General features: G+C 34.6%; 1 protein-coding gene across 3 annotated transcripts; it reads left to right on the top strand.

Annotated features, from left to right (window-relative positions):
- Positions 1-641: 641 nt before the first annotated feature.
- On the top strand, positions 642-10,231 carry LOC137811226 (glycerol-3-phosphate acyltransferase, chloroplastic). Of its 3 annotated transcripts, XM_068612881.1 has the most exons (14): positions 1,665-1,819; positions 1,936-1,959; positions 2,059-2,156; positions 2,703-2,789; positions 2,949-3,046; positions 5,291-5,348; positions 5,937-6,038; positions 6,135-6,196; positions 6,304-6,414; positions 6,866-6,944; positions 8,047-8,166; positions 8,241-8,354; positions 9,005-9,181; positions 9,726-10,231. In XM_068612881.1, exons 3-13 carry the CDS (start codon positions 2,124-2,126, stop codon positions 9,137-9,139), a joined length of 999 nt encoding a protein of 332 aa, XP_068468982.1. In that variant the 5' UTR covers positions 1,665-1,819; positions 1,936-1,959; positions 2,059-2,123; the 3' UTR covers positions 9,140-9,181; positions 9,726-10,231. The 3 variants fall into 3 exon arrangements, with proteins under 3 accessions (XP_068468980.1, XP_068468982.1, XP_068468981.1); XM_068612879.1 differs by lacking the exons at positions 1,665-1,819; positions 1,936-1,959 and adding an exon at positions 642-1,200; XM_068612880.1 differs by lacking the exon at positions 1,936-1,959.
- The last annotated feature ends 1,601 nt before the right edge of the window (positions 10,232-11,832 follow it).

Raw genomic sequence — 11,832 nt, 5'->3', positions numbered from 1 at the left:
ATTTATGATACAACTGCTCCTGTATGTATTTAATATAGCTACAAGACCAAGTTAGTTGAATTTCCTTTTCCAATTAGGAGTTTTTTTATGTTTGGTAAGATTAGAGCTTCACGTGTTGTTAGCATTTCTCAACGTAATATACTTAAAAATCTACACACATTTATGATACATATAGGATAAACATAAATCCAGACACAAAAATATAAAATATGTATACTCTATAAAAATATAAAAATAAAAGAAGAAAAAACATAAATTTATATATTATATAATTATATTTTAGATTTTTTAGTATAAAAATGTTTTTTTATAATTCATTTAAAAAAATTTGTTTATTATTTTTATAATTATATTAAAATTTTATATGTTTAAACATATTTTTTATTTTAAAATTGTCTTAAAATCGAGTTAAAACTTTTAAAAATTCAATTTAAATTTAATATATGTTTTATTAATATTATGTCCAACACGAATAAATTATATCTAGTCTATAACATTTATGACAAATACTTTAAAAATATTACATATGATTTTTGATTATGTCAATATACAAATTTATTAAACTAAACAAAGTGGAGAAAAAATCAAAGTTGGAATTCAATGGAAGAATGATAAACTCAAGAAAGCGAAAATAAAAAATTATAGTTATTAATAATGAAAAGATTTAGAGAGAGAAGGGAGAGTTGAGTTTTATCCATCCAAGTATAGGATTCGTTGGAGGCGGTCCACGTGTCTTCTGATCACACAGTGGCACGTGGGTCCCAGGGAGACGAAAAGCACGTGTGCCCGCCAATCCCTCGGACTCACCACATACGAACGGATCCTATCTCTCTTTCTCTCTCTTTTTCAGCTTCTCTTTCGGGTTTGATCTTTGAAGAATGAGCATGACCGGTTCTTCAGCTTACTATGTGGCACACGCCATCCCTCCCTTCCTCCGCCTTTCCAACAAAACTATGTTACTCCTTTCCACGCCGCCAACCACATTCTTCCCTACGTCTACAACTCCTAGGGTTACGCTTCTCTCTTCAACCTCCTCCTCCTCCTCTTCCTCCATCTCTCTGCGATCTTCTACCGCGCCCTCGCCTTCCTGCTCCTCCGTCACTCCTAAAGATAACTGCCTCGCTTCCGCCAAACATTCTCCCCCTAACATGTCCGCTTCCGTCTCTTCCCGCACCTTCCTCAACGCTCAGAGCGAACAAGGTTCACTCACCTCTCCTCTTTCCTTTTTCTTCCTATCTTCACACTCCGCTTCTTCTCTATATGTTTATCGTCAACTTCTTCGATGTTTTTTTTGCGTTTGTTTATTTTCCTCGTGGAGTTTGCTCACGGAGGCTTCGCTCGATTTGTGTTTTTATTTACTTGTTTAACTATTGAGTTCAAAATTGAATTGAATAGAGAAAGCGCGGCTAGGAAGTTTGGAGGCTTAACTGAGGACACGGTGATTGTGTGTGAGGTTTTATTATTATTTTATTTTATCTTTTTTATGTTTTTAGGCACTGATTGAGGTTTGTGTTTTGGTTGTTGGAAATAAATACCGTTAATTTGGTGGCGTGAGTAATTTATTCTCTCTGTTTTTTTCTTCTTCTAATGGACTTTTCGGTTAGGTGATGAGCATGCGAACGATTCGATTATTTTATTGTTTCTTTATTTTATTTTAGTTTTTCATTAGCGGCTGGTGTTTTGAGTCTTGTCCTATTGCTGTGGTGATTTGAGAAAGGAGAGAATGAAAGTTATATGATCAGTCAGTGTTAAATAGCAAGGGTGTGTTTACCTGACTGTTTCTTTTCTAAAGACAAAGTTACTCTGCCTCGAATAAGAAGTAACAAATATTGTGTTTCGCATGTTTTATCATTTTTTTTCTTTCTGAATTGTGTTGAGCTGCAACTTCTTGTTCGTAACAATCTATCAAGTTTGACCGTCTCCGTTATTTCACAGGAAATTTGGGATTAAGATGCTCTGGCAAGCCCTGAATGAAATCATTTTAATTAATTTCTGTTTTTTTTTTCTAATCCTAAAAATTGGTTTTCCTTCATACCATATTCACTGCTTATTTTGCAGACGTTTTTGCTGGAATCAAGAAAGAAGTAGAAGCTGGATCTCTGCCTGCTAATGTTGCTGCAGGAATGGAAGAAGTGTACAATAACTATAAAAAGGCAGTAAGTCATGTTTATATTCACGTGCATCCTGTACTGTCATATGAACTTTTCCTAATATCTGTGATGTGGGAACAGATATTAGTTCACTCATAATTCACAATTAAACTGAACTTCACAAATCATGTCCTTCAAGCATATTGTTGTCTATCATCTATCCTTGTTTCTTTGATTCATGCATTGACACAGTTTACTATAATTTTTGGTGTTTGGTACTCTTTCTGTTGCTGTGTTAATAATGGTTTAATATGTTGTTGGTAAAATGTTGATTACTTGATTATCAATTCCAATAACAAATCATGGTTATTCAAAACACAAGCAATCTTCTTATTTGAGATCTTGCACCCGTGTTTATGCTTTGACAAATAAATATGTCTTTTTTGTGTTTTAATTGTTACCTGTATCTTCCTAGCCTTAGAGTGAGTATAGTTAGAATCTCATAACGGGTTAGTTAGCTTTAGTTATATACTAATTCTCTTTTTATCATTTTGTTATTTGAAAGAGTCAAATAACTTAGATACATTTCATTTTGTGTGCAATGCATTTCAGGTTATCCAAAGTGGAGATCCCAAGGCAAATGAAATTGTACTGTCAAATATGATTGCTTTATTAAATCGCGTATTTTTGGATGTGACGGTAAGATCGAAGTCTAGAAAATACTTTGTTAATTATTTCCACAATGGGGATATTTTATCTAGGAATTTGTCATGGCTTTTTGACTCATGCTGCAGAGTTAGTTTGCTATTGTTTCATGTTATTAATTGTCATTCTCAGAACATGAATGATCTTTAACAGGATCCTTTTGTTTTTCAACCACACCACAAGGCAAAGAGAGAGCCTTTTGACTACTACGTGTTTGGTCAGAATTACATCCGTCCTTTGGTTGATTTCAAGTGAGTTTACTAGCAATAGTTTCTCTTTCTACTGTTTAGTAGCAGTCAAATTTTTTTATCTATGTATTTTATTGTTGATCACCTATGCACATGATTATGAAAATTTAATGTGTAAGAATGATATCCTTGAATTAGGCATTTGTATTTTAGCAAGTTTATGACTACAATAAGCTAGGTTCCGAAGAATTTGTGAAAAACGTGTTAGGAAATTTTAAAGGTATATGACGGAGTGTCCATAACCGAAGGGATTATGTTTTTTTCTGGAGGAGGGGAGGGGAAGTTAACATGCAATGTGTATTTACACGCCCTATTGGAACTTTGAAGTCTCGATGTGTTTAACACATGGTGTTGAAGCCAATGGTATCAAGAACAATAGCAATGCAGTTGTGATGATTTTGTATGTTTCTTCTAATCGTGTACGAATTACAAATACAATGTACATGTGATTAAGGCATATCCTGTATGAATGCTGGAGTATACACCTTCCAATAGTTGCTAGCCCTTTGATCTTTATGAATTTTTGCTTGGTGTTTAGTGAAATCCCGTAATATGTTGAAGTGATTTTTGTAGAATAAAATGAGCGAACAATGTTATGCATGTGAATAAATGTAAGTTAATATTCTGATTGATAAAGCTTCCTGGTGAAGCTTGTAAGCAGAACACAAGACCATGGTTTGTGGTGTCTTGGAGACATATTCAAGATGTTATCTTCCTAGGATTCACCTGTAAATGCTGTGAGGCTTGGACAATGAGGAATTGCAGTTTTGCTGTGTCTAATGGTCTGAGCTGTCAAACTATAGTATATTGAGCAAGAATACTGAAGTTTTTAATCTCTCCCAATCTTAAAAAAATTCTGCTTCATTTTTGCAACTTTTTATAGCGTAGATTCTTTTAAAAAAATCTGCATAGGCTGTTAATAGACAAACTAATACTCCTATGATAGGACTAGGATTGTGGGCTTAGACACTGATAATAAGCCCAAGGTCCAGAGGGTGAAAGGAGAAAAAAGGGTGTGAAGAGAAGTTCTGAGGTGGCAAAAGTTGTAACATAATTGGTGAAGGAGTGAGAGGGGTACCGAATATAAGGGACATAAATAAGAGGTAGAGGGGAGAAATCTGTTGGGAGGAAGGAATGTTTTTTTCCTTGAAGAAGCTTGCTCTGTGGCAGTAGGATCGTTAATCCTACTGTATTTCTGAGATTGTTTTTAGTAATCATCTTGGAATTATCTCATCTATCTTGTTATTCTCTTTGTTCTTTTTTGGATCCCTAACATTTGGTCTGACCTATTGGATACAAACGGACAAGTGGTCAGAAATGTTGGCAAATGTCATTGAAGAAAATGGAGGCTAAGGTCACAACACTGAAGATAGAAGTCACCGATCTAAACGCTCTGCAGGTTATGCAACTCAAGACTGATGGAGTTATTGTGAGGAAATAGTGGAATGATAAATTATAGTGGCAGCTACAAGGGCTTACCCTGATCCAAACAATGGTTCACTTGATGAGTTCCTTCAAGCCATGAAGAAGGTGCAGTTGTCGTTGTTTGATGGTGAGGATACCGCAGGGTGGATAGTGTGTGCAGAGATTTATTTCCAGGTACAGGGAACTCATCTTGATATTATTAAGGTGAAGCTGGCACAACTCTATACGGAGGGCTCGACCATACATATTTTTAAATCACTTATAGATGAACACACCAGTTAGATGCGGGAACAATTGAAGATTGAACTCTTGGAGCGATATAGCTGTTGCAGCAATTTGTGTCTTGTTACTGGGTATCCTTCTCAGTTTCCTATGTGCCCTCAAAAGGAGATTTATTATGAATTGGTGATGCATGCAGAACAGGCAAAATTACTCTTGTTCAGCTGTGACACTCTTCTACAACATATGATTTTATTTCTGGTTTTATCTGGTAGTTAACTTGATTCTTCCTGGTTGTATCTAGAGAAGAGCTCTTGATTCTAAATGAATTCAATATTCCCTTATTTGCAAATGTTAATTTAAAGGTTTGAAATCATGCCAATTACTTCAGAAATACCTCTATTTCAATTTCATAGAACTGGATACAACTAATAGCCATCTAAAACACTTCCTGAAGTGTAATTCTTGGATGTAGCAATCTGTATACCCCATTTATATTCATGGCACTTAAAGGCCCATACATAATAAGCTCGTATCAGGACAATGTCTATTCCTTTTGCCTGCACCTCAAAGCTATTCCTAAAGGTGATATTTTTGTTGCAGAAATGCTTATGTTGGCAACATGCCCCTTTTCATTGAAATGGAAGAGAAACTCAAGCAGGTACCAATTTCTAATACGCTTTCTTCATATTGAGCGATTATTTGCTGTTAAGTATTGGTAGAATTTGTAATAACCTTATCTCACCAATAGGGTGAGGGTAGTAATCTAAAGCCTAGTATTCCTCCTTTATTACTTCTATCTTAACCCAAAGTTCGGTATCTATGTCTGAGGTTTATTAGATGTGTAGAAGTCTTTAGTTTAAATCTTAGACCGAGATTGTGGGAATTGACCCATATCATGTGTTTGTTTTTCAATTTTTCATTATTGTAGCATGAACTATTCGTAACTGCGTATCTGCATTACTATTATCCCAGAAAATCAATAGCATCATCATAAGATTGTCCTGGTATTCTGGTATAAGTTAGATACTGAGTTGATGTTTCTAATGCTTCTGCTGTATCTATATAATTTTTTTAGGAAACACTGCTTATTACTTGTGTATCAGATATATAGAAGGTCTAGAAGAATTGTCTGTACTTTACATGCCTGACTTGATTCTGATTTGTTGGTTCTTGTGTATGTATGTCCTATGTTAGCATTTTCATAGATGTGGGGGAAAATGTTGAAAGAATGAAAAAATTACTGCAGGGACACAACATCATCTTAATGTCAAATCACCAAACTGAAGCTGATCCAGCCATCATTTCATTGCTTCTTGAAACACGACTTCCCTATATTGCTGAAAACCTGGTACAGTTTGCATATTTATAGTCTTGCTATTTTGAAGCATGGGCTATACATATTTATGATCCTTGAAGTAATTGAATTATGCTGTTTGTTCTTCAGACCTATGTTGCAGGAGATAGAGTTATAACTGATCCTCTGTCCAAACCATTCAGTATTGGCAGGTTCATTTTGTACCTTTGTTTATCAAATTAAAGCTTTGTGATGTTGTACTTCCTTCTATAAAGAAGTTGACTTCTGAAACTTTTTACTTAAACTTTCGTTTTAATAGGAATCTCATTTGTGTTTACTCTAAAAAGCACATGCTTGATGATCCGGCACTTGTTGAGATGAAAAGAACTGCAAACATACGAGCTCTGAAGGAAATGGCTATGCTTTTAAGGTATATATCCCTTAGTTTATGGCTAAATGGCTGCTTTTAGTTAGGAAGACCAACCATTGGCCTTAACGTACTGATTAAGGGAAGAAAAATAGAAGATATTTATTATAAAAGTATTTAGTTATTGAAATTTGAAAACCAAATTCTTTGATACTTGTTTTCCTTATGAATAATTAGAGATGGTAAATAGGGTTTCTTAATTATTATCCAGTGCCCTGGTACACTTTATGCAGAGCATAATGCGTCAATTTGAGTGCATGCTTATTAATCAATGCCCAGTACCCTTTGTTCAGATCATAATGCATCAAATTGAGTTCTGTTTTCTAGAATCTGCAATGAGATCATAAAGGAAAGAGGAAGTAACAGCAGTGGGCATGTTTACTTTAGATAGTATCTTTTGTATGTAATGGTTATTTATTGGTCAAATGTCCGTCATCTTGGCCTTCTTGTTCAGGAATGGATCACAGTTAGTCTGGATTGCCCCTAGTGGTGGTAGGGATCGCCCAGATGCCCAGACCAGAGAATGGGTGCCGGTAAGTTCACCCTCTTGTTAAAGTAAAATATAAATAGTGTGGCACAGTTTTAGTTTAGTCAAACTTCTTTTACAAATATAGTTTTTGACATTGACTAGAGGACAAATTGGATAAAGTTCATAACAAACAGTTAGAGGAAAAGAAAATAGAAGTTAAAACATGTCAAATTCCTCTTATAGATTACAATTAACTTATGTATCTCAACATTAAAAGAACTAATCGGCAAGCATCTGAAAAGATTGAAATGCACAATTTGATTTTAACTTGTATGATAAGTTTGATTTATTTTACCTTATTTCCTTCTCTTATATGTAATTATTGAAAAGTTTGTATTGGCATTTAGTGCTACAGTCTTGTACCCTTCCAGAAGGGTACTGCAACTCTTGTTCTTTATGGTTATTCTGTAATATGCTATTAGAACATATTCTTTAAAAGGAATTAAGTTAGGCAGGATTTTATCTTGTTTAAAAGCAGGCATGTATCTTGTTTAGAAGCAAGCAGGATGTGAGTCAGATATAGTACTCTATTTAAGCACAATAAATTATTTGCAAGGGTTGCTTTGGGAATTTTTTTATTTCTGAAATGAATGAAATGTTATCTGATCCAGTGTGTTTGATTCAACAGTGAAACCTTATTCCACTTGTTGGGCTATAGATTTTTTTTTTGGAGGGGTGGCTAGAAATGAAATCCTGATTTGCTCAATATTGAGTTCGCTCAAATATTGATTTTTAGGCCATATATTCTTGCACGTGTGTTCTATATTATAATTGTACTTACATTTTAAGTTCTTATAGCCTTGGGCTGGTTTGCATGTGCTTTGTCCTTCATTCTATGTAAGAAAAAATTATTTAAACATTGGAAGGTAAGTTTGAAGGACTGTATCCAAGGTCCAATACTTTGTTGGTGCTTGTGAGCTATTTATAAAAGGGGTCACAAGTATAGGGTATATATATCAATGTCCTATTTTGTGAATGCAGTCATATAGAATGCTGACCTTGAGATGTATCAGTGTCATACATTGTAAATAAAAGTATTGCACAATTTCCAGCTCCATAATATTTACATTACCATTTTGTTGATGTTTTGGCATATTAATATTCAGGCACCCTTTGATATTTCTTCGGTAGATAATATGCGAAGACTTGTTGAACATTCAGGTCCACCAGGTCATGTATATCCTTTGGCAATATTGTGCCATGATATCATGCCCCCTCCACTAAAGGTATGGTGTTCTTGTCTTTGAGAGTCTGTCCTGATATTTTATCTCAATTTTAATGCGACCATGTAATTTTGTAGGTTGAGAAAGAAATTGGGGAGAAAAGAATTATATGCTTTCATGGGGCTGGCATATCAGTGGCTCCAGCGATAAGCTTTTCTGAAACCACTGCTACTTGTGAAAATCCTGAAAAGGTAAGTTGAGTTTGATGACCTGTACTTGAACTAAATTTATTGTCATTCATTCTGGCACTTTTATTCTTGGAATTCACTCGTCATTTTTTATATTCAAACTGAGAAGATGTGACTGACTGCTTAAGAATGGGATACAACATGAAATGATTTATAAACCACTTGTAACTAAGTGCCGATGTAGTGGTATTTTGCTTTGAGAAGTGCTATTTGTAAGACAAATTTTACAACAAAGAAAGAGAGAGAAGTATGGGATGTGATGGGTGTTGTGATAGAGAGAGGTGTTAATGTATAAGTTGTTATATGGAATTACAAAATAGTATAATAAGTCATGTGAACCTATAGGCTTCCTACCCCGTCTTTTGGAACTCATTTGTGCCAATGTATTCTTGGGATGTATAGCACACCTACAATATTTGCTGGTTGAGTGTAGTTTTTTGTAGTGTGATGAGCACCGTATGATTCTAATCTAAGGCTAAAGGATATATGTAAATAAAGTCAGTATTCTGTATCCTTGGGTTCCCTGCTCGTGTTCACTTATTATTTTTTGGTTGTATCAATCTGAACGTGGAAGTTCTTTGACACATGAAATTCAATATCTGGAAGATTCTTTTATTTTAACTTGAATGATACAAGGTGGGTTTTTTGTGTAGGCTAAGGAGGTCTTCTCAAAAGCCCTGTACAATTCTGTGACTGAGCAATATAATGTGCTGAAATCTGCTATACAAGGAAAAAAAGGATTTGAAGCATCAACTCCTGTAGTTACTTTGTCACAGCCATGGAAGTAGTTGAAATCTGCATCTTTTTCATTACACTTTCTTCTGATGCAGGTACAATTCTAACTACAGAAATTTTATATTTGCTAGTGTTTATTGCTTTATGATGGACTGCATGATTTTCTTGAGGCTTGAGCTGCAATTTATTATTGCTTTTAATATCATTCTTCATTTTCAATAATGTATAGCTAGTAGCTTGAAATTTTTAATATGGTGAAAATGATAATAAGCCTTTATTTTGGGTGTTGTTTTGGAGTTGTCGTTGATAGTTACTTGAAGCATTTAAGATTTTTGTGTGTAAGATGTTCATAGCACTTCACTGATTTCTAACTTTTTGGATGTTAATATGGTTCGCTTACCCCTAAGTTAAAGATTTTTTAATTGTAATAATAATATGAAATGTAAATTACAGCTCGAATGTTTCTAGCCCCAGATACTATCTAGTTAATTTGTTTACCACATGAACTTATTCGGAATTAAGCTATACATTAACGGTAAGAAGCAGATGCAAAATCCAAATAAAATGCTTGTCTTTTCTTAAAACTTAAATTGTACATTAATGTGCTATATTCCATTGACTCTATTTTCATGGATGGAGGCTCCAACTGCGTTGTTCCCTTTCTGAAGCAAGTTGCAAGACCACAGTCAAACAAATTCGACTGATCTACTCTGATGAGGGACTGCCTAATTACTACACGGAATGATTTAGCTTGAAGATTGCAGTCAAATACATATTTTTGTCATTTTCCCTTTGCTCTTGCTTGCCGATGTCAGCGTTCAATTAATCTGGAATCTGTTTCAGAAGGTTCAAATTCAGCTGGTTACTGTACAGGTCTCTCTTAGTTCGGTGTCTGATTCGGTTCATTGACTGATAAAATACTAAATTTTTTATCTACAGTTCTGTGATCAGGTTAGCTAGCTGAATAGATAAAAATCTAATCACTACCATTAGTATTTTTTATTAAGTCAACTTTGTTCCATAATAGAGGAAGAGATGTTAATATTACATGTTCAAAATCGAATTGTTCAGACGGGATCAGTGAATAAATTGATCCAAGTGTTACTTATTCATGTTGGCAACATAAAAGCACTCGAGTTACAGTATTTTCTCATGTTTATCGTTGTTTTTGTGCTAATGATAGCTGTAAGATATGAGGAACTCTTGATGTCTGAATCAATATCATGAAGATATGGTACATTTTTATGGTTTCCATGTTAAAAAAAATTAGCTAATGATTTCTGAACATATTTAAGCCTATCACTATTGCCATGAAGCCTGAATGGAATATTGCAGCTATTCATTGCTGTATCCTGTTTGGTATCATGCAAGTAGGAGAAGTAGAAACAGTTGAATGGAATAGTGGAAATGACGTGGGATTTCATAGTACTGTTTTCCTCCATTGTAGCTATTCATTTTTCATCAATCAAACATCTTTAATTTTTTATTTTATTTTATTTTCACAAGTTCCGAATCACTTTGTTTCTATTTCATTCACAAAACATTCTTCACTTTTTGATAGCTGGCATCGTTTCTCTCGGTTCACCTTTGATTCTGCCGTTTCATACAGTGTTCAACAAATATTTAAATCGTTTCAAAATAGCTGTAGTCCCCCTTTTATCTGGTTTTAGATATTTTAAATCTATGAATTTCCTTATATTTAGACTAACGAAGTAGTTAGTGAGAGATATGGGTGGATATACACGTTATTACAAATATCGCCCTTCCCCATGCCATGATAATGGGCCTAGTCTTTGTTTTGCTATTCTATTGATTGATTATTGAAGATGGTTTAATATACAAATTCATGCTTTCATTAAAAACGAATATTTTGCATTACCTCTCTTATTTGGTCTCACTTTATGCAACTCGTTTCCCTGAATTTTGAAAAACATGCGAATAAATCTGAGGACATTGTAAAGTTACACGTCAAAAGCTGTCTTGTCTTTGTGTTTCAATCCTTCGTGGTTCGATAGATCCTCATTCTAACCCATTACAACGTCACAAGGATCTGCGTGTTAAGCTTCAACCATTAAATATTTCTTGGATTATTGTATCGAGCAGGCTCAGAGAGGTTGTTACGACCTGAGTAACACATTGTTTCGTTATTGTTGTGGCATTCTGTGCGAAAAAAGAAGCCTATCGCTCTAAAATTAACCCTCCTTCAATTCTTTGTTTTAAGTAAATGTTGGTTAGCTAATGAGGATCTTTGAAATTTTAAAGTTTGATTATTGACTAATAATCTGCATTAGGATAGGTAACTTATAGAACATGATTGGAAGTTATTATTAAAACTTGTGACTAGCCTTTAAATGAGGTGGCCTTCTTTCCTTTTTAAACTTTTAAACTTCTAACCAGATGTAGAGAAGTCAGACAATTGCTGATTCCCCTTTCTTCTTTACCTCCACCCTTTTATGCGCACCTTTCTCTAAATTCTTCCCCTCATTTTTGCTTCAGCTTTCCATTTCCGTTGTCCCTTTTAAGTTTTGTGTTTCTAAGTTTGGATATTTTGAATAACAGTGATTTTATTTTACTACGTGTAGATATGGCAATACTGTCAGTGGCCTCAGGTGCATGCAAGAGTTAAATACTCGGCACCCAGCCCCTGCAGTGCAGGATTCCAAATGAGTTAATGCGACCAATGCCTTTCCACTTTCCTTCTGTTTTCTATACGAAATACGAGAACCAGTCGACAGCCAAGGGCACC

This window comes from Phaseolus vulgaris, chromosome 2 (genome assembly GCF_000499845.2).
Source record: "Phaseolus vulgaris cultivar G19833 chromosome 2, P. vulgaris v2.0, whole genome shotgun sequence".
Taxonomy (NCBI): Eukaryota; Viridiplantae; Streptophyta; class Magnoliopsida; order Fabales; family Fabaceae; genus Phaseolus; species Phaseolus vulgaris.
Note: the sequence above shows the minus strand (reverse complement) of the source record. Positions and strands in the feature narration are given on the sequence as shown.

Coding starts and splice junctions, on each gene's coding strand:
- LOC137811226 (XM_068612879.1), top strand. CDS start 879: ATGAGCATGACCGGTTCTTCAGCTTACTATGTGGCACACGCCATCCCT. Junction 5,349..5,936: donor TGGAAGAGAAACTCAAGCAG/GTACCAATTTCT, acceptor AAATTACTGCAG/GGACACAACATCATCTTAAT. Junction 6,039..6,134: donor CCTATATTGCTGAAAACCTG/GTACAGTTTGCA, acceptor TTTGTTCTTCAG/ACCTATGTTGCAGGAGATAG.